The sequence below is a fragment of the Lissotriton helveticus genome, chromosome 12, assembly GCF_964261635.1.
Source record: "Lissotriton helveticus chromosome 12, aLisHel1.1, whole genome shotgun sequence".
Taxonomy (NCBI): domain Eukaryota; kingdom Metazoa; phylum Chordata; class Amphibia; order Caudata; family Salamandridae; genus Lissotriton; species Lissotriton helveticus.
This window is the reverse complement of record NC_136073.1, coordinates 756468455-756490298: the sequence shown is the minus strand read 5'-3', so window position 1 is coordinate 756490298 and position 21844 is coordinate 756468455. Positions and strand designations below refer to the sequence as shown.

Sequence of the window (21844 nt, the reverse complement as noted above, 5' to 3'; positions counted from 1 at the left end):
CACCATTCCACAGTTGCCTCTCTCCATCCCCATCCCAGGTAGGCCTAAAGGATTGACAGTTTAAGGACCAGCAGAAAATCTTCTCATCTAAGGAGCAGCTCACCCAGTATAAATCCATCTCCACTCCACCAGAAAGAGTGGGCAGCCTAGACCACAGGCTCTGCATTTACTTGTGATTTTCTACTTTAAAAATACATCCTAATAAAGGAACTTCAGAAGGTGAAAGGGTCGATTTATGTTATGTTATGTTATGTTAAAATAAGTTTATATAGCGCACGGCTACTCTAAAAGAGTGTCCCGGCACTTTCCACAGGCAGCTCAATGTAGAATAACATAACAAGGAAAAACAGATACAAGAAACAGAAAAGACCCACCAGAAAGAAACTAGAGATTAAAAAGCCAAGTCTTCAGGCCTTTCCTAAACTGAAGCAGATTGGGGGTGCTGCGTAGCGCCAGTGGAAGAGAGTTCCACAACTGGGGATGATTCTTGGCAAAGGGACTGCACATAGAGCTGTTTACCTGGTGACAACCTGCTATAGTTGCCTGCTTGAAGAGGTTGAACCATAAGAGCGTGTTACTTTGCTGTTTAGTTCTGCACACCCCTACACCTGCCATATATCTACATACATACCCACCCATTAATAAATTTGAAGATCTTCGTTGCCCCCTTTGACCAACAGAAATTCTTCGAATAAACATGATTCATGTCATACCCTTCATTGGTTCTGTAGTGATTTAGACTCCTCTCTACTCAGAGATCTCTGAGTTCATTCTGGAGTCAGGATGACAACAGATAGTTTAGTGTACAGTGAATTGGTTGTTGCAAGGCTAGAAATGACAAGAGAAAGTCAGAGGGAGTAAATGCTTAATGTTTTTGATGTGGGTTGTTAGACCTGGCACCTTGGCGTGAGTTTCCCTTCCACTTTTTGCCTCAAATGTTTTGCTGGTGTCCGCTACTCAGGGCACTGCGCCACGGCCAACCCGTGCCGCAGTGCAAGTGCTCCCTACTGTAAAGTGTACATGTGATTGATGTCCATGATTGGTTCATTGGATTTACTGTTAGTCCCTAGTAAAGTGCACCAGGAGTGCCAGGGCTTGTGCATGCCAATACTGCTAGTGGGCCTGCAGCGCTGGTTGCGCCACCCACAGAAGCAGCCTTAAAAATGTGTCTAGGGTCTGCCATTGCAGAACCTGCGTGCAGTCTGGTACTGTCATGCTGGCTGGGCAAGTGCACCCACTTGCCAGCCCCTAAACCTTCCCTTAACTTCATATTAGTCACCCCTATGGTAGGCCTGAGGGCAGGGTGCATTGTAAGTGTAAGGTAGGACATGCTCTGATGTGTGTGGCATGTCCTAATAGTGAATTACTGCCAATTTCGTTTTTCACTATTGTAAGGCTACCAGTTCCCTTTAGGCCAGATGGGCTGCTGGAATTATTACACTCTATAATCCCAGTAGGCTCAGGGAACATGGTAGAAACTAATGTTTAGTATGCCTGAACTCAGAATAATAAAATACTTCTTTAGTAAAGTTTATTTTAATATCCTGTGTTTGCAAATGCTACTTTTAGAAAGTTAGCATTTGCTGGCCTAACCATTTCAGCCCGCCTCTGCTTGGATGTGGATCTGACTGTCTGGTGTGTGTGAGTGACAGGGCTGGGAGTTGACAGGTAGTGAATAGCAGGATGACACCTTAGCCCTGCTCCTTGTAAATTAGATCCTGTTTGCGCTACAGAAGAAACTCTGCCCGAAGAGAAGGACCTGGAAGGACTACAAGGAGGAGTGCTGTCTCTGGCCTGTGTCTGGTGCCTTGCTGCCAAAGGAGAGGAAAAAGAAGAGACTACAAGAGACTTTTGCTTTGAACTTTGTGCCAAACTCTGCTGAAAGATCTCCAAGGGCTTGCTGTTGAACTTGCCCCCTGACCAGCGCCCCAGGAACAGTGGGCGCTACCCCCTGACAGAGGAACCACTGTGGACCGCTGCTTTCCCTCTGCACGCCTATCCAGGAAAAGCGGAGCGCGCTGTGACCACCGCGCTCTTCAGCAACGCTCTGGGTGTTGCCACCGCTCTGAACACCGTGACTGCCGCCTGCCAGGCCCAGAAGCATCGCAAAGATTAGCCCAGCTGATCTGAGCACCGTGACTGGCCCCGAGCCGTAGCTCGCAACGTAAAGAGAGGTCGTGCCCGGTGCCTGCTTGCACCCCTCCGTGACTTGTGCCCCTGAACGCGCCGTCGCTGTCTGAGAAACAGCTGCTGCGTGGGGTACAAGAACGCCGCCTGGATTGTTTGTGGTGTGCTCTGCGGATCGCCGCCCCCTGCGGGTGCCCCTCTGTGGAAACGCCGAGGCGCTCTGTCCCTGTGGCCCGACCCGCGCCGCAACGCCAACCTCCGAGCTCGAGCCGAGCCGCCGCTCGCTCCAACCCCGGGAGGAAGACACCGCGACGTGGATCACCGCGCTGACCTGTGACCGGACTGCCTCGACCCCGTTCAAGAAAGACAAAGGTACTGTTGTTGCCCCCGCGGTGCGAGCATCTGGCCTGCCCGCTCGCACCGCCCTCTGATCAGCCAAACCCTCGGAGCCGCGTGAAGAGCGCTCCCAGGGCCCCCGCTCTCTCCCCCGCCAGCCGCGCACAGCTGTGCGGCTCGCACAGAGAGGCGGACTCGAACCAACCTGCCGCCGCTCCCGCTAGAAGCGTGAGCCCGGGCCGGTCGGGCCCAGTAAGTCATCGGAGGTGCGCCAAGGCCCCCAGCAGGCAACTCCGCCTTTGTTTTTGATAAACTTGAACAGAAAAGCCCCACACAATATCGTATGTGGGGAATGAGAAAGACAAGCTGATAAAGAACTGTGACATTTATAAAGAGTAACTGGAACCTGCATTTAAAGTAACCAAGACTGTATTTACAAGCCTGCTTTTTACAATATATAAAGAACATATATTTTTACAAATACAGTTTGGTGTCATTGTGTGGTGGGTTGGTGGTAATGGTGTAATATTGCAAATGTTTAACCCTATGTGCCCCAGAGATTAGCCTAGACTGCTTGCGCCACACTACCTAGAGGGTAAGCAGAGGTTGTTCTTGAAGGTAACCCTCAGCCCTGACAAGGAAGAGAGAGTCCCTGCTTGTCGCCAGTGCTGCACTGCGCCAACTAGAGACTCCCCCTTCCTACATGGGTGCACTGTGAGCCAGTGATCAAGCACAGGTATTGTGTGATGGCATCAAGCCTAACTCCCCATTCCAGACATTGCTTAGACCAGGCTGTCAGTAGATTAAGTAATGTACATTTGTTGAATGGATGTGGTGTTTTGCGCTTGTTGAGAGCAGAGGCATAATGCCTCAGGAAAGACCTGGGAGGTCATTTAGATGATATTAGGCACTCTGCCAAGTCAAAAGATGTCCTGGCCTCTGTCTGCATGCGTAGGACCACCTGCCACGTTTTTAGATCCTTGCCTGCATAGCGGGGATTTTACTGCCTACAATGCATCCACCAATATAACTGATGCATTGCGGCCAGATCAGCTTGCTGAGTGAGAGCAATGTGTTTTGGTCCTGCTGGCAAACTTCTTTTTGGTTTTCTAAAACAAACTCCCAAAGTGAAAAAAGGCAGTGCCCTGACATGTAGGGAATTTTCTCTCATTGCATCATAGCCTCTGATTGACTCAATGACCGTCACCCCACCTGAAAATATGTTGAGATGCCTGAAACTGTGACCTAGGGGCATATGTATGAAGCCCATTTCCCGTTCGCAAACGGGCCGATTCTCAGAATGGGCCCATTTGCGAAGGGGAAAAAGCCTTTTCAGATGTATCATCCCAAAAGGCCCATGCTAAATAGGGAATCGAAAAATGTGTGATTCCCTATTTTGCGAAAGCATTTAAGGAATCGCAAATTGCGATTCATTAAATGCGATGTAAAAAGTACCCAAGTTGTGTGATTTCTCCTTAAGAAATCGCAAATTACCACCAACTCCAAGTTGGTGGTAATTTGCAATTTCTTTGAAAAATGCACTTTATGGCATTTTTCAAAGTGCCATGTGGCGCACATACATGCCCTTTGGGTATGTATGTGCGCCACATGTGCACACATGCACATTTTAGGGGTGCAACAGGGTGTCCTTTTGGCACCCTTGCAACCTTGAAATTGCATTCTCAGTTGGCGATTCTCTAATTGGTGACCGCAAATTGAGAATGTCTTCCCATTCATTCCGATGGGCCTCCGAGCCCTTAGGAACGAATGGGAAGGTATTCCTTATTTGCAAATCTCAATTTGCGATTTGCAAATAAGGAATATGTAGGATTCGCAGATTTTTTAGCAAATCCTACATACATTGCATTTTACGATTCTCAAATAGCGATTCTCTAAAAATTGCTATTTGAGAATCGCAAATGTATCCTTTGATACATATGCCCCATAGTGTCCCTGTGGTGAATGAGCCCTCAGGTCAAGGGTATCCGCCAGAGGAGCTGGCTGGTGCTTTGCCGGCAGAGCCTACAGTTCCCATGTCTTCAAATTCCTTTATCCTGGAAGGGCGCATTAATCTACCCAATTTATAAAAGAAGGTCTGAAGAAGGAATTGAAGAATTACCATATTTTTGCGCAACTGGATGTGGGAGGGAAGCTCTTAGCTAACTTTCTATTATCCTACCTGCATGACTGGGCTTTCAATAACAAACGTATCCCTATTAATCAAACTGGGTTCAGACCAGGCTGCTCGATTGGTGACCTCACAGCTTTTAAATTGCTAGTGAACAAGACGTTGAAAAGAGACGTCAATATGTGTGTGTTATATTGACTATTCACAGGCTTTTGAAAAAGTTAATAGGACCAAACTTTTGGATAAATTAGCAAACTGGAGCCTTGGTCAAACTTTGTTATATTTTTTAATGGCATTGCACAATTTTCACCTGGATGCAGAAAAAGCTTGCAGGGGGAGTTTTGTCGCTGAGATTACGGACTCTGAATGGCCTAAAACAGGGGTGTGTCTTAGCATCGTTATTTTCTCTGTGTATGGTAGACCTATCCCAGTTTTTGGCTCAGTTGGGTGGCCTTGCCCCCAAAGTAGGCAGTAAGCCCATCAGCCACCTCGCATATGCGGACGATATTGTTCTTTTTTCACTAACCCCAAGAGCACGCCAAATCCAACTGTTGAGGCTGTGCGTGTTTAATAAATTAAATGATCTGCAGGATAATTGTGATAAAACGAAAATAATGTCCTTTGGAAACAAGAGTTTATCCGGGCCTTACACTTGAACGTAATACCATAGGGGAAGTGGTACATTATAATTATCTGGCCATAATAATCAACAAGAACTTTACGCGGGCAGACCACAAAGCCAATAAACCAACAAAAGCCAAGCTGATTACGCGTTCACTGAAGAAATATTTTATTTATTTATTTGTTTATTTATTTTATAAAGCGCCCCAATCACCCCCAAAGGAGTATCCCAGCGCTATAGAGGAGCTGCAGTAGGCCAGAGAGAGAGAGAAAAGATTTAGAACAGTGCAGTTTTGAGGAGCCTTTTGAATTGAAGGTGATCAGGGCATTTCCGAAGATGAATGGGGAGTTCTCACTCAAGCGTGATTTTTTAAAACGCGGTACAAGGAGTAAAGATTAAGCTCCTGAGCGTAAGGGTCTTTGTAGCAGGTATTGATTGATTTTTCCTGCAAGATAGCCAGGACCTTTTCTGTTTAGTGCTTTATGCACACTACAGCATATCTTAAATTTGATCCGTTTGCTTACTGGAAGCCAGTTAAGCTGTTTTAGACGAGGGAGAGAGGCAGTTCTGGTGAGGTTATTCGAGACAAAGCTGGCCGCGGTCTTTTGGACTACTTGTCGTCTACTCAACGAGGACTCACTTACTGGGATCAAAAAGGCATTACAGTAGCCCAGGCGGCTCAACACCAGTGCCTGAATGAGAGTTTTCCATGTGGTCAAAGGAAGGAAGGGGAATACCCTCCGTAGAAGGCTTAGCACATGGAAGCAAGATCCAGTGATGGCTGCAACGCGCTCCTTCATTGTCAGTTTCTGGTCCAAGCGTATGCCAAGATTCTTGACCACAGTCTTGGGAACCGGGGTGGCGCCTATATCACCTGGACACCATTCTGGGGACTACAGCAATGGTGCGTCTCCAAACAGCATAATCTCGGATTTTCCAGCATTAAGCTGAAGGAAATTATTCCTCATCCAGCTAGCGATAGCGATCATGCCTTCCGAGAAGGTGGACTGGGCATTGGGAGGGTGTTTGTCAAATGAAAGTAGTAGCTGAGTGTCATCAGCATACGAAATTGGTGTGAAGCCCAGCTTTCTAAGTAATCCAGCTAATGGAGCAATGTAAATGTTGAATAAGGTGGGACTGAGGTACTCCCTTAATCAGTCCCATGGTCTTCGAACGGAAGGGGCTCAGATTAATAGTCTGAGTTCGGAGGGAGAGAAAGCTCGACATCCATTTTGAAGTTTAAGGGGCCATGACACTTTTCCATCAGTTATAGCACTTCATAGTAAGTTTATTCGACTCTTCTGCATGATTCCATGGTTTTTAATAATAAAACTATTGCTGAGTTAGATAAATTTTACATAGGCAAAATCAAGCTATCACTTGGTCTTCCCACTTCAACCCCTCACTGTAAGATTCAGTTGGAGCTTGCTTTAACCTCTTTAGTCTTAAGACTGACTGGTGCAGTTGCAAACTATTTATTGTTGTAATGCTGCAGAAGACTCATCGAAACATTAAATACACAAAGAGCTGCAATTACTAAGCAACTCTAATTTAACTCCGACCATTGCTGGTGTCAATAAGGTCTTAAGTCAAAATAACTTACCTCCCCTATTGATCCTTATAAAACTGCTGCCGCTGTCTCGGAAAAATCTTGTAAAGCATGCCATGAAAGGTACCTTGTGACAGATAGATTTAGCCTGTTACAGGCTTTCAAACACTCAGATTACACCTTCAATATCTGTCTAAATATAGCTCAGAGTTATTTCTCTTAAACCTTAAACCCTGCCTGTAAGATAAAGTATTGGAGGTTTTGCTGCCTTTATATACCAATTTCCCAATTTGAAGGATCGTGGAACAAGAAGTGGTACCCATTAAGACTGTGTCAACTCTATGGCTATAAGGATGAATCTTTCAGAACATGTGTGTTTGTGTCCATTTCTATCACCCGCGAGTAAAGATTCTTGCAATCTGCCTTTATAAAAGCACATTTTAAATACTTTCTTGATGATATTAGATATTGTTTTACTGCTAATGATAGGCAATTTATTGGGAAGCTTGTGAAGTTTTTAGGCCTTGCGTATCTCTATTTTGGATACGTAGTTTTTTTTAAATTCATTGCTGCAATTTCTTATTCTAATATTGATGCTGATTTTATTGTTTTATTAATGTAACTGATATTGTATTATATCTTTGCGATAAATGTATTATTATTATATCTTTAAATTTAGCAGGGGAACAATTTGGTTGCAGGGCATCTCAAAATTCCTTATAAACTAAATTTGAAATAAACATGGGACACATATGTTTATGGAGAGGAAATGAGTGACAAACTGTCTGATCATTTCTTAAATAATTAGCTAAGAGCCCTTTATAGATTCCCATGAGCTCACCAATTTCAAAGCTCCATATCTAAAAAATGGTAGAGAAGTAATGAAACTATGATATGATATAATCTTCGCTGTACTTGGAATTAGATACACAATTTTATTCTGTGGTATTGTAGTGTAGTGTTTGTTTTTCCGCTGAAATAGATTTAGATTGACCTTGACAAAATTACCACTGTGGTCTTTGTGGCAGGGGATTTAAGTGATGTCCCAGGCAAGGAAATTGAAGGATTGAGCGGAGTCAGTTATTGTGTTGATAAGTGGGTAAGAGAAGGGCAAGATGTGGGCCACGCCAGGTGAACTGTACTGGTGTCCCAAAATATGACCGATGGAGTAGGAGGTTATGAGCACATGATTGCCCTGCTAAGCAGATGGAATGTTTAGAAGCCTTTAAAGGAGAGGGACAAAACAGTCTGATTTGAATGGCACACGGTCGAGAGGGTGAGCCATGGCCTGTCGTCGTAATTGTAAAGGGTAAGTTAAAAGAGGGCTTAAGTTTCTGAACACCTTTTGCTCATATGATTTTCTGAACATGCTATCCATATATTGCATTGGTTTTTAGGTCTCGGCTAGAAGCGAGCGAAGCTCGCTCTCGCCAAAGACCTATAGTTAGCGTGTCAGCTTTCGCCAGCTTTCCAGGAGGACAGCACTGGCCGCGCGCGGCGATTTGTTAAGGTCACGCGCACGAGAACGCGCTCGCGGCCTGGTGCTGTCCTCCTCGAAAGCTGCCTCCCTTCCCCGTGCAGGGCGGGCCGCCGCGCTGCCTGCGGCGACCCGGAAGCATTGTTTTTATCTGTTTCCCGGTTCCTTTGCCAGCCTCTCTGTCCGATTCCTTGAGAGGTCTGAGGAACCCCTTCCTGCGCAACATCCTGTCCGTGTTTTCTTCATTGTTCGGGCCACCATTTGAGCTTATTACATGGTGCACGATTTCTGGACTGGAAACGGAATCGAAGTAGGTCACATAAATGCTTTGACACTATTGCCAAAGTTAAATAGTGAAAGGCGTTTAACAAGGTTAATGTTCTGGTATGTTTTGATTTTTTTTCTGTGCATTTACTTGAATAAAAGGAGCTTTATAAACCCGCATGAAGAAGTTATGCCGTTTTCTTGAACGTCAAACTGTACCTCCAAAATCCAACAGCCGATTCAGTTGTATATGTAAAAGTTTCCGTTCTGCGATAGCACTTTCCCAAATCGTGATAATAATCTTGGTTAGTACAAAATAAATGTACACAGTCCCTTGCTTCGTGCAAACTGTTGTTCGCCTAGCTAGCTTTAAATGTTGAGTTGTGGACTCTGTCACATGGCCAGACACAAACAGTGATTTCTTGGCCATCTTCCCTGACTTGTGGCCTAGCGCCTTTATGATGGTTTTGAAATATCTCCAGCCCCACCCCTCCTAACACACACACACACACACACACACACACGCACGCTCACTCACTCCCCCCCCTTAATTTGGCTCTTCTAACCCCATACCAAGGTGCTATATCACCGAGCATTCCAACATCAAGTGTAGTCCACGTATTCTGAATCTGTTCTATGGTCTCTTGATCCTAGGATCATGCTAAAAAAAAAATACAAATTGAAGGGAAAATATTTCTTCTCTATTCTTCCATATCTAAGAACTTGCTGACCTCGTGAAGGTACCAACCAGGAGAGCGGATGCTAGTTTTGTTTGTTGCTTTAATCATCAAATGTGTGTACTATTTACTTGCTGAGGTCAGACTGACAGGCTTTCATTGACGTGTTCTGTAATTGGTTCTTTGCAGCTGATATAATTTTATTTTGCTCAACAGCATTGTTGCATTTGAGTTTATTGTGGCTCAATTTGCATCACAAGACAAATCCTGGCAGCGCTTCCCCAAAAAGCGATTTGCCCTTAGGTCTGACGGACCATGCCAGTAGAATGATTCGCGATTGTTTTTAAACCGGCCTTTTCTTATTTTTATTCCACGATAATGTTTGGGCTATTTACTTGCCTTGGACTCTGGCAAAGCATTGTCATTTACAATGCCAGTAACTCAAACTTTAATGCTGCGAGACCTATTGCATTGTAAATGCTTGTTATTATTTTGTTGTGATGATTTGACTTTTATCTGGTGCAGTGCTGATGCTTAAATAACCTGCCTGCATTATTGGTTGTACCACATTTAAAGGTTGGACTATGTTGATCATTGCCTTACCCGGGTTTTGGTAGGCTTTTTGTTCGTTTTGTTCACGGGTTTTCGTTCCGTTTTCTGGTTGTGCATTTTTTACAATCTTGCTGATATCAGCGAGTGGAGACCAATCCTTTTTAGTGTCTGGCCACAGACCGCACTGAGCGCTAACGTTATCTTTAAAGGGGCACTGCAGAAGGAGTCCGGTGGAAGATCTCAAGGATTGGCTTGAGATTTATTGGTGAATTTGAATTGAAGGCATTCTGGTCCCACATTATGGATTTACTTGTGTGGAATACGAAGTGGTCTAAAAATGACTCTTATTGTCTGAAAGCCAGTGCAGGCCTTGTGGTGCCACTGTGATTTTCCCAATAGACTCAAGGAGAAATCCTGTTTGGGCATAAGACATATCTTGTTCTTCTAATGTTTTTTTACACTCAATGTTTGTGTTTTAGTGAGTAATGAATGAGAGTATGTGAAGTGTGCTTGGTCAGAGGTATTTATGTTTTTTTCTTAACACAGTATTGTTATTTTGCTATATTCAAGAATGTATATCTCTATGAACAAAGTATAGAAGACATTTTTTATTAAAATACAAATAAAAACTAGAAAAAATAATATTTAAACAAGTTTATGTTCATTTGATGAATACAAGTCTAGGAAGTATGATTATATATAAAGGTGTTTTTCTGTCTGGCCTCCTCTAGGGCTCTTAGCGAGCCTTTATGAGATGATGAGAGATTCCTCCGACTAACTTTATATTTTGATAGGAAGTTTTTTCTGCTTGTTCTGTCAAGGAGAAATCTGGTTGTTATGTTTTGGATTTGTTGGGGTCCTTTTAATAAACTGCTCATCGTTTTAACCAAAATCAGTAACCATAAAATTGTATTCAGTGCTGTCCAAATTAATTTCCAAGTCGTTTGAGATGCAAGTTAGTATTTATGTAATTGAGTTGTTAGTGATGGAGATTTTCAACAATGATTTTTCCTTTCAAGCTGTCCATTGTTCCTAACGTGTGTTAACATGTCTCTGTGTGTAGGCAGAGCTGATCGATGGGGCATACAGCCTAGTAGTGGATGCCATATTTGGATTCAGCTTCAAAGGTGCAGTAAGAGAGCCTTTCGCCAATATCCTGAAAACCCTGAAGCACGTCACCATCCCAATTGCAAGCATTGATATTCCATCTGGTACGTTCTGTGTGTGTTTCTGGACTACATTTGCACAAACCAGACTTGCATGATATTTGATTGTAGATACATAATGTGGTGCTGTTCACTTTTTCTTACCTGTACAAGATTACAGAATGTAAACGCTATCCTAAGATCCCTTCTAAACGAAAAGGGAAGATTTATGGGACAAATTCTCTCCTTTTATAGCAGCATTGAGCCAATGGCAGTGATTTGCTCTCAGATTCATGCTAAACAAGGTTTGTAATCCTTTCCATGTAAGAAATGCATCGAGGTGTATCTTCTGCAGTTGAATGTACTGTGTGATGTCTGCAGAAAATGGCAGACAATTTATTGGAGGAAGGCAGCCAGTCTTCACCAGTACCTGCTGAAAGTCCGTTCATTTTATCAGCATGACCATCTTTGAAGTATTTGACAATGCTTTATAATCCGGTTTTATAAGCGTAATATCCCCATGATCACCTTCTCCAGAAATATTTCTGTGGTTCAAATTTGGCATTCTTTATCTTAGGGTAAAAAATGAGAAATCATATCTGCTGTCATTCACACTTAGCAGCAAGCATTGGAAAAGCTTATAGGTCTTGCCTTTAATAGGAAAATGCCAACGTATTGGCTTTGCCACTGCGTATTTATTTATTATATTTTTCAAGGGCCCGGCAGCTGCTAAGTGCTACCAGGCTTCTCTCTTTCTTATTTGCCAACTGCACACTTTATTTTTGATTTTATTTTTGATTTTATTTTTCTGTTCTGAAAAGGCCATCAGCATTGTTGGAACAGTAAAGTTTAAAATATTTTTTTTTTAAAAGAAAATTGGGTGTCTGTCTATCATTGCTTATGCCCACGTATGTGGCCTCATGGCATTCCAAGTATTTCCAATTTTAGCCATATAAACTATACCAACCAATTCTAACCAAGTTGACGACACACAGGATAACATGGATAATTATTTCCAATTAATTCAGGTGGTTCTGTTATGTAATGAAACAATTGCAGAAACATGTTACAATGAATTCGTGTCTAGCCTCCCTCAATAAAGACTTATCTGTTAGTGTGTATTCATTTAAGAACAATTCTGTTCAGCCTCGCCACCAGGACATTATTAAAACATGTGGCATCTTTATTGAGCATGGAAATGGTCATGTGCAAGTTTCTGCTAGCAGTGTCTATTTTGGCCTTAGAATCAGAGCAATTCAAATTCTCAGGGTTATTTCAGCCATTTGAAACATCCTTTAAAATAATCAATAGATGGGGGTGAAATGATTGTAAAAGCTTGCTGGGAAGCCATCCTCTTATAGAATATATGACGTTACAACGCAAACAATTACAACACATGCCTTTACAACACACTTTTTACTTCGCAGCTACCATTACAACGCATGATTTTACAACGCATGCCATTACAACGCATTTTTAGAAACTACCTTTACAATGCATAATACTTTTGGGGCAACAATGGGGTAAGTGTTGGATTGTGTAGGATTAAAAATTACTATTCCCACTCCAGTGAGTGCAACAGTAGTGTAAGTGTTGGATAGTGTAGGGGTAGAAATACTATCCCCATGTCCCCCAAAACTCATACCCATCCTAAAACTAAAAGATCCCCATTACCTAGCTTATAATGCGTTGTAATGACATGCGTTGTAATGGCATGCGTTGTAGTGAAATGCATTGTAATGGCATGCGATGTAAAGGCAGCTGCGTTGTAAAGGTAGTGCGTTGTAATGACTGCGTTGTAATGGTTGTTTCCCACACTTACATGGCTCTTCATAAGGTCATATTCTGAATCCCATGATGAACCTCTTTTTTGCAGTGCAGTGTCTTCTGTTCCCTTACTTGTGCTTCCAGCCTACGTTGGGCCTTCGCCATCAGATAAGTGCTGTGCTCATTAGAGCTTGTTGAGTCTTTGATGCAGATGTCTTGATAAATGCAACAGAACTGGTCTGGTTTCTCCTCGTCCCTATCTTCAGTAGCAGTGATCCACCAATTTTCTTGCCGGTCTTGTAATATATTTACTTGCAGCAACCAACTTTATTATTCCCTCTTCATAATGTGATTACATTAGCCATGATTTGTTATGCTTTGTATCATTCTTATGTTTCAATTTGACAGCTGTCAGAACTTTAGACCCTTTCTTTGGAACTGTGTATTTTTATACTACTTTTCTACCACCCACAGCTCCTTTTACATCTTGCATATTGTGGCCTCCTGTATTTTTCTTAGCCTTGAGGTCGCAGCTATAAAATTAGCTTATAAACATGCCTTTAGGGCATCTCAGACAATCCCTCCTCCAAAGTCTCCCATCTTGTTAATGGCTAAGTATTCCTTGGACTGCTATTTGATATCTGTCCCCACAAGAGGTACTTTAAAATTGTCTCTCTTAATTGCCCTGTCCTGCTCTGGTTTTAAGCCCCAAGCCGGCCATTGAAGTTTGGTATTAAAAGTTGGCTGGGATAAGGGGATGTTACTCTGTGCTTTAGTATGGCATTGCGAAATTGCTTATCAGTAGCTATTTGATCTAGCCATGGCTAAGTCCTTTGCACTGCGGAGTATTGCAAGAAGCAACCAGGCTTGGTATAGACCAGAGTATGAGCCATTGTTTATGCACTTATAAAATTATTGCTGTATCCACATACTTTTTTTTCCGGTTCCTGTCTGACATAGAGTTCATGATTAGCTTGAGGCCCCTCACAATAGTAGAAGGCCCAGTTGCTTTGTATATGAATTTGAAAGCATGTTTAACCTTTGGTAGCAATATTTAGTGTAACTTCTACGAAGGCCCTCTTCTTTTGCGGACTGTTAATCACTATTTCTCCAGCATTGTCTCTTTCATATATTCACGTGCCTGAATTATTCCCCTATGTCAGCCTGAGAACCCTGGATAGCCAATGTTAGCAGAGCAGTATTTCAATATATCTGCTAACTTTGAAATCAGCCAATAACTACAAGTGGCCCATCCGCTATATGTTGTTACCTGAACTCCAGGCATTCGGGCGGGTAGGTGAGATCAGATAGTGCCAGCCCTCCTCAGATGCAAAAACCACAGTTGATGGACAGAATGCAGAACAATGTCATACATTCACCCCAGTACAGAGATCTCGGCCTAAATCCATCTTTTTTTGCTCACCATGCCATTCCAGTTTGAACCCAGCCATATGCAAACCAGTCTTGACCCTACGCCCCATGGGAACAGTCCAGTCCGAAGTGCCATGCCAGGTCCTCCCTGGACTGGAAACAATCATCCTAGGACCGGTTCCAGGCGCTCAGCCCTAATCAGCCAGGATAGCTTGATTCCAGTGGCATGGAGAGCACGGGACTCACGTCTGAGCATACCTGTCCCCCTCGGGTGACAAATGCAAAAACAACAGTTGATGGACAGAATGCAGAACAATGTCATACATTCACCCCAGTACAGAGATCTGGGTCTAAATCCATCTTTTTCTGCTCACCATGCCATTCCAGTTTGAACCCAGCCATATGCAAATCAGTCTTGACCCTGTGCCCCATGGGAACAGTCCAGCCCTAACTGCCAAGCCAGGTCCTCCCTGGACTAGCTTGAGGCCCCTCACAATAGTAGAAGGCCCAGTTGCTTTGCATATGAATTTGAAAGCATGTTTAACCTTTGGTGGCAATATTTAGTGTAACTTCTACGAAGGCCCTTTTCTTTTGCAGACTGTTAATCACTATTTCTCCAGCATTGTCTCTTTCATATATTCACGTGCCTGAATTATTCCCCTATGTCAGCCTGAGAACCCTGGATAGTCAATGTTATCAGAGCAGTATTTCAATATATCTGCTAACTTTGAAATCAGCCAATAACTAAGTAGCCCATCCGCTATATGTTGTGATCTGAACTCCAGGCATTCGGGCGGGTGGGTGAGGTCAGATAGTGCCAGCCCTCCTCAGAGGCACCAACTATCAGATTTTCTAATGCGTGTGCTGGAGGTAACGAGGAATCCTTTGAGCTCTGCTAATTTCCTTTAACTCATTTTTTATTTTTAGCTACAACTCTTCTATACGCTTCTTTCTCACCTTAGGTATGGAAGGTAAACATTGTCTGCTTTATATTGGTCTGGGAGGCTGTGGTATAATTAGTGCCATGGCTGAAGCTTCTCGTTCAAGAACCCTTTTCCAAGCCATGTGCGGTGTGTGGAGCAAGCACGATATTCACAGATGACATGTACACAAAATGTATATTTTATCTTCACAAGTCTGAGAATATGGCCAACAACTGTTCCATATGCTGGACACTAAAGAACAGAGAGTGTCGACCGCTGCGGCTTCTAAATAATGCATCTCCAGAAAAATAATTGAACAAAAAGGGCTATTAAAGTGAGAAAACCCAAATGGGAGATTATCAGCACCAAAGATCCAGTTTTAGGTCTGCTCCTGAGCCTGTTGCGTCTCCCATCGGATAACCCTATGTGTCGGACTTTAATATGCATACTTCTGGTCATGCTGACGCATGCGGGTCAGAGCCTAGAAAAAAGCCTCATTCTACTGATTGACTCATCTTCGCCTTTAAGAATGGCATTGCTACCATCAGTTAACACACTCTGTAAACACGTAAGGACAAGAGATCACAACTACCATGTAGTCACCAACCCCACAGATTGTATATCTTGTGCATCTTCAGGAATCAAATTGTCAGCAAAGATGTCTACGGCAAGGGAACCATCGATGACCACTCTTCCATCAAAATGAGGGCAGGGCCATGCTTGACCAAGAAGTAGATCCTAAAGTCGAGGAGGACACTGTTGTCAACAAAGACTCTGCCATTAATAAAGGCACCGTCAGGGAAGATGCCACCGCAGACTAGGATCTTGTCGTCGATGAAGACACTTGTGTCGACATCAAAGCATCTTCCACTTGCAGTCTCAGTGAGGGTCACTGTAATGGCTTAAACCCCATCAATGACAAGACCAAGTCCTCGTCGCCAGCATTGGTAAATACAATGACTGCAGCGCTACCCCAAGCACCTATTTCATCAACTACCATTTTGAAATGTTTGCTTTAATTTGCTAATCACAAATTTTATTCTCGATGTAACAGAGAAATTCATATCACTGCCCCGAGGATTTTCACCACTAGATTTGGTGAAATCTAGTTCTTTCTTCGTGTACAATTTTCTGACGCTGCTGAGTAATAGAAATAAGACGCGGTGGGAGATTGGAAATGGACATGAGTAAAGATAATGGAATTGTGAGAAAGGTAAGGAAGAGGCAGGATGGGGGTAGATAAAGAGATGAAATGAAGAGATATGTTAGATATCCAGAAAGAAAGATTCGCAGAGGTAGAAAGTTAAAAAAAAAAGTGGGTGGGTGAAGAGAAGTAGTTTTTAGACTGAGGTAAAGAGAGCTCGAGATAGGGAGAATGAAATGTAGGTAGTGGAAGAGGGATGGAGTATCCGAAGGCATGAGCTACAGAGAGAGTTAAGTTGAAAGGTAGCTGGAGAGGAATGGCGTGCCCCTAGTAGTGAGCAACAGATGGATATAAGCTGAAATAGAGGTCCGTTAACAGAAAAATAGCAGTTCATAGGGAAAGTGGCGAGAGAACTATCGAAAGATGCAAGGTAGAGGTGTAGAAAAACAGGTCAGGAAAAGAGAGTAGTGCAGCAGAGAGACATTGCTGAAGAGGAGATGGTGTTTTTGAAAAAGAGAGATATGGTGAGGTAGACATAAAGCTAGTGAAGGTGAATTGAAAAAGATAAGTAGGTGCAGAGAAAGATGAGAGAGAGGAGGCAATGTTAGAGAAAAAGATTTAGTAAAAGAGAGGTAGCAAGCATGGACTAAGCTAGTTTCTTGAGGTGGACCATGTCACCTTCTATACAAGAACGTCCTGGTACTACAACTGGGGTTCATGATACTCACATTGTGTCACTCATTCATTAGCATATCATGCACCAATGACTTATGGGGTGAACTCAGTGGAAAGTAGGTTGACCCGGAATGGTGAGAGTGAGGGTTCCTTGCCACATCTCTGGAGCTACACAGGTTTGGGATCTTACCCTTTGACTCCACACATACTAAGGGCCCCATTTAGAGTTTGGTGGGGAGGGTACTCCATTGTGACGCATTACTGTCCCTGCCAAACACATGGTCTGCCTGCCCAATTTTGAGTTGAGCAGACTGCCTGATTTACGCCAATGGAGTAAAGGCTACTCAGTCGTAAACCTTCCCCCAATGTCCCAATGATGTTTGAGCCATCAGAGGAAGCGCATATTTCCACTCACCCCATTTAGACCATGCAGTGAGTGACGGGGAAAAAAACGAACAAACCCCACCCCATGGGAGAAAGCTTCCATGGGGTGGCGGCTATTCGTTTTTTTTATTTTTCAAATCAAACCCCAGCTTTGGGAGTTTGTTTTTCTAAAATAAAAAACTTTGAAAAAGTTTGATGGCCTACCATTATGTTTGATGCACCATCTGGCAAACATTTCCAACATTTGCAGGAACTGCCCTGATGGTGGTTCCGGCCAATTTATAGAGATGTCTGCGGGCGGAGGGTACAGTAAAAGGCAGGGTGGGAGACATAAGTCCTCAGCCACCGTGACTTCCTTTATACTGTCTGCTAAACCCTGATCGGGCCCTAAGGCCCAACGTAGGTTACCTACCAAAAGTGGATCATCGCAAAACCCGACCAGCTTAAAAAAAAACAGGGACTTCATTTCCCCAGACTCTTTATCCCAAAGGTGATTTTCCCTTCAGTATTAGGGCGCTTCAGTCAGAATCTGTCGGACTGTGCCACAGCCATTTATGGGTTCATTTCTGGTCCATTAATTACTTTGGGATTATTCTCCTAACAATAATTACGAGGTATTTAATTAAAGGTCCCAATATTTAAATTTGTTGTTGCCTACATTTTGTATGAATTAAATAATCTTCCTCTAATGTTTATTTTCGTTACAGCCTGTAGATGGCAGTGTTAAGCTACCTGCAAGCATTTTCCCTTCTTTTGTGGTTCCTGTGTTTTTTTTTGTTCTTTCAGAGCATTTTACTTTAATATTTTTGTAAGGTGGGTTCTCCCACAATCTCCGGAGTCCTCCTCCAATCCACGCCACCCCACCTTAATCTACTCCACCCCACCCCAAACCAATACACAATACTCCAGTCTCCCCCCCACCCAAACTACCCCACTCCACCCAAACTACCCCACTACAGCCTACGCCACCCCAGGTTAGCCCACTCCACCCTTCCCCACTCAACTTCTCTACAATCTACTGCACTCTACTCAACTACATCCTGCCCCCACTCTACTCCACTATAATCTACCCCACTACAATCTACCCCACTACAATCTACCCCACTCCAGTGTACCTCACTCTACCCGACTACAGTCTACCCCACTCCAATTCACCTCACTCCGCTCTAGTTCACCCCACTCCAGCCCAATGTACTCCAATCCACCCTAATCTACCCCACTCCATCCTACTCTAATCTATTCCACTCCAGTCTACCTCACTCCACCCCACTACAATCTACCCCATTCTACCCTCCCCCAATCTCTCCCACTCCACCATGTCCCAATCTACTCCGCTCAACTCCAGTGTATCCCAATCCACACTACTCCAATCTACCCCATTCCACTATACCCCTCTACCCTACCACCACACCAAGCCACTAACTTTTAGCCATGCTGAACAGCAGCCACACTGGTGTATAGCACAGTGCTTAATTTGTAAAATAATAAGTGCCAGGGCCCTGACCAGGAGGCCACTGATCCTTGCACCACCCATTGCTCCGATCATCGCTGCCAAAACAACTACGAACCATCTCTCGCGCCTGCAAGTGTGATAGTTCAGATTATTCCGGGTCCTAAAGCTAAACCAATGGCTGGAAAGGCAGGTATTACTAATTTTTTATGTATATTTTAATAATAAATAATTGTTCTACTCGTCTCTAAATTAGATGAGTAGCGCCACCATGTGGCAGACTTTCATAAGTGCAGTGTTGACAATTACTTGGCTTCCAGTGCTCAGCACCGGCACTTAAGTGCGGGTGCCCAGCACCAGAAACCACCCACTCAAATTAAGCACTGGTATAGCATGTCTAAAACACATTGCCAATAGCTCTGTCATAGGCAAGACCTATTTGCTTTGCCAAAGCTTGTTTTATTTAGTCGTTCCCTAACTAATTTTTTTGTACAGACCCACATTTTTCATCCTAAAACTGTTACCTTGATTTAAGTACCCAAAATATTTCTATCCCAAGGTAATTAACACCTTCCGTGCTCATGACTAGCTCTGCTCGTCATGAGGCACGGTTGCGCTGTGCTCATGACGAGCTGAGCTCGTCATAACCGCCGCAACGCTCGCACGCGGGGATAATTTCCCTTCTGTGCTGAACGTTCAAAACCGGGTGTGGTCATGACGAGCGCCGCTCGTCAGGAGCACAGCGCCACTGTGCATAACCGCCGCAACGCTTGCACGCAGGGATAATTTTCCTGCTGTGCTGAACGTTCGAAACGGGTGTGGTCATGACGAGCTGCTCGTCAGAAGCACAGTGCCACGTGCAGCGTGACGAGCCGAGCTCGTCACAAGCACGGCGGCGCTGCGCGTGGCCCCCCCGCACCGCAGAGGAATTAGCGCCGCGGCGAAGGGGTTAAACAGAAAGTAACACGTCTTCAAAGCACAAATTATATCCACAAACATGGAGGTGTAGCATTGTGGACTATGTTTTGGGAGGTGATCCGCCTGTGGCAGTGGGTGCAACAGAGTGAATTTTCCCAATAGGGGTCCATCTGACAGTTTCCCATCGTGAGAGTAGACGTGCTGAAATGCCTCTCGCTGGAGGACCAGGTGCGGGAGCTACACAGCAAAGTGGCAAACTCGATCTTCTCCAGTGTGGGGTGTCCATTTGTGGACCTCTTCACATCAGCCTGGAACAAGAAGTGTCCTTGGTTTTGTATTACACACTGCTCCAGACTGGTTCCTTAGGGGATGTCTTCCTGTTAAGCTGGTCTCAGAGCCTATAGTGTGCGTTTTCAATGATTTCGCTTCTGCTGAAAGTCTTCTAGAAGGTGCAAGAACAGCAGATCCAAATCGTCCCTGATTGGGTAATGAGGATCCTTTCCTGCACCGGACAGGCCTAATGTTAAGGTGGAATGGTCAAGCCCTCCACCCCATTCCCCAAATGCCATGGATGCATGTGTGAAGATTTATCGGTGCCAGCTAGAATCAAAGGCCCGTTGGATGTTTAGGCTGGACAGTGCCTGCTATGGGTGAGGAACACTGCTGATATCACTAAAACCGAGGAGAACCTTCACTGAACCTTAAAAAATACGGACACAGATCTGTTTGAGAAGGCCCTGGCCACCAATCTTGGACACTTCCCATCCAGGCTGATCCATCCTTGTCAGTTAGTGTTTATAAATATGAGACAGATCTATGACAATTGTAGCAGGTAGTCAGTATGGTGAAGAAGGTTGAACGAAAAAAGATTCTTGTGATTTGGGTGTTGCCGAGAAACCGTGTGATAGGGTAAATGGGTCTTTATTGGCGAGAGTACTGGCTAAGTAGTTCTTGGTCCCATTATTGTTAAAGGGATGTAGAAAATACTGCAGACCCATTGGCTACAGTGAAACTTAATTGTTGTGCATCTTTCCAGTTTCATCTCCACAAGAGCACACAACAAGGCTGCCCTATTTCATCTCCTTTTTGAATCAAGCATATAATCAGTAGCACATCATGGATGGACTCACCCTGAGATTAGGGAAACCATCTTCAGAGAGAAGGAATATCAGTAGATTTCTGAGGGCGATGAGCCACTGATTCAGAATACCCCATAATTCTTGCTTTATACTCTGATATGACAACTGAACATTTGTGTCCGGGTAGCAAGGTTTAGAATTAACATGGGGATGTCTGAGGCTCTTAACCTGATCTATAGGTCCAGATGGTGTTACTATGGAAACAGAAAGCACAGGATGGCCCTTCATAAACCTCTTTTTTTTATCACTCGGCAGCACTCAAACAATTAATAAGTGATAATCCAAAATTGATTTGATAAAATCGAAGTCCATATAAACTGGAGAGGCGTACCCCTAATTTAACTAGGGATAGTCCCTACTTAGGCACAGTATGAAAACCTGTTTTGTATTATCTTAATGCTTTTCAGTAGTATCCTGCCTGCCGTAGCTCCTGGCACTATGTCTGTTCTCTTAATGATCATTTCTGCAAAGTATATTATTTTGCTGCCGGTGCCAGGGAGCCCCCGTTTTGTGATGTCTAATAAACTTTGATTATTTTTTACATTCTGTTCTAATGGTGGTTTGCTTTTAGTTTGTAACACTCGGAGCCATATATGATGAGGAGGGTAAATTGTAAGGGGTAGAAATGTGGATTGTCTTACAACTGGCATAGTTTCTTCCGAAGGTGTATTCAATGACTTGTAATTTCCATATGTTCTGTACTGCTGGTTCTGTGGTCCTTCTTAACCGCATCGGTGCGGCGCATTTTCCCGCTGTGCACTGAAGTTTTTAAAAACCCGCGGTTCATGACGAGCTCAGCTCGTCATGAGCGTACGAGAGGTGTAACTTAAGACGAGCTGAGCTCGTCATCAGCATCGATGTGGTTAAAAAGCATTAGGCTTGCACCTCGAAGATCTTCTTCATTGCTAGATTCACCTGTAACACATCTCAGTTTCTCCATACATACAAATCTTGTAGATTTCACTCAGCCACTTTTAGGAGGCGTTCCTGCCCTGGAACGCCCCCCCCCCCCTCTGCGCAGGAACGCCTCCTTCTGGCGCAGGGCTTTACAACGTGACGCATCTCCCAGATGCGCCCCGTTGTAAGTACCCCGCACCATGGCGCATCATTTGCGCCGCTGCTGCGTCACAAAAGTGACGCAACGGCAGCGTAAAAGGGGTGCAAGGAGCTTGTAAATTTGCCCGTAAGTCTTTCAG

The 21844-nt window shown here is 44.0% G+C and overlaps 1 protein-coding gene across 2 annotated transcripts in view; it reads left to right on the top strand.

The window, feature by feature from the left end:
• The window catches only part of NAXE (NAD(P)HX epimerase), a 119538-nt gene that overhangs the window by 87937 nt on the left and 9757 nt on the right, over positions 1 to 21844 (top strand). For both annotated transcript variants that reach the window (XM_078668398.1, XM_078668397.1), the window contains one exon: positions 10796 to 10943. In XM_078668398.1, the coding sequence (XP_078524524.1) occupies positions 10796 to 10943 (148 nt within the window). The remainder of the gene's footprint in view (positions 1 to 10795; positions 10944 to 21844) is intronic.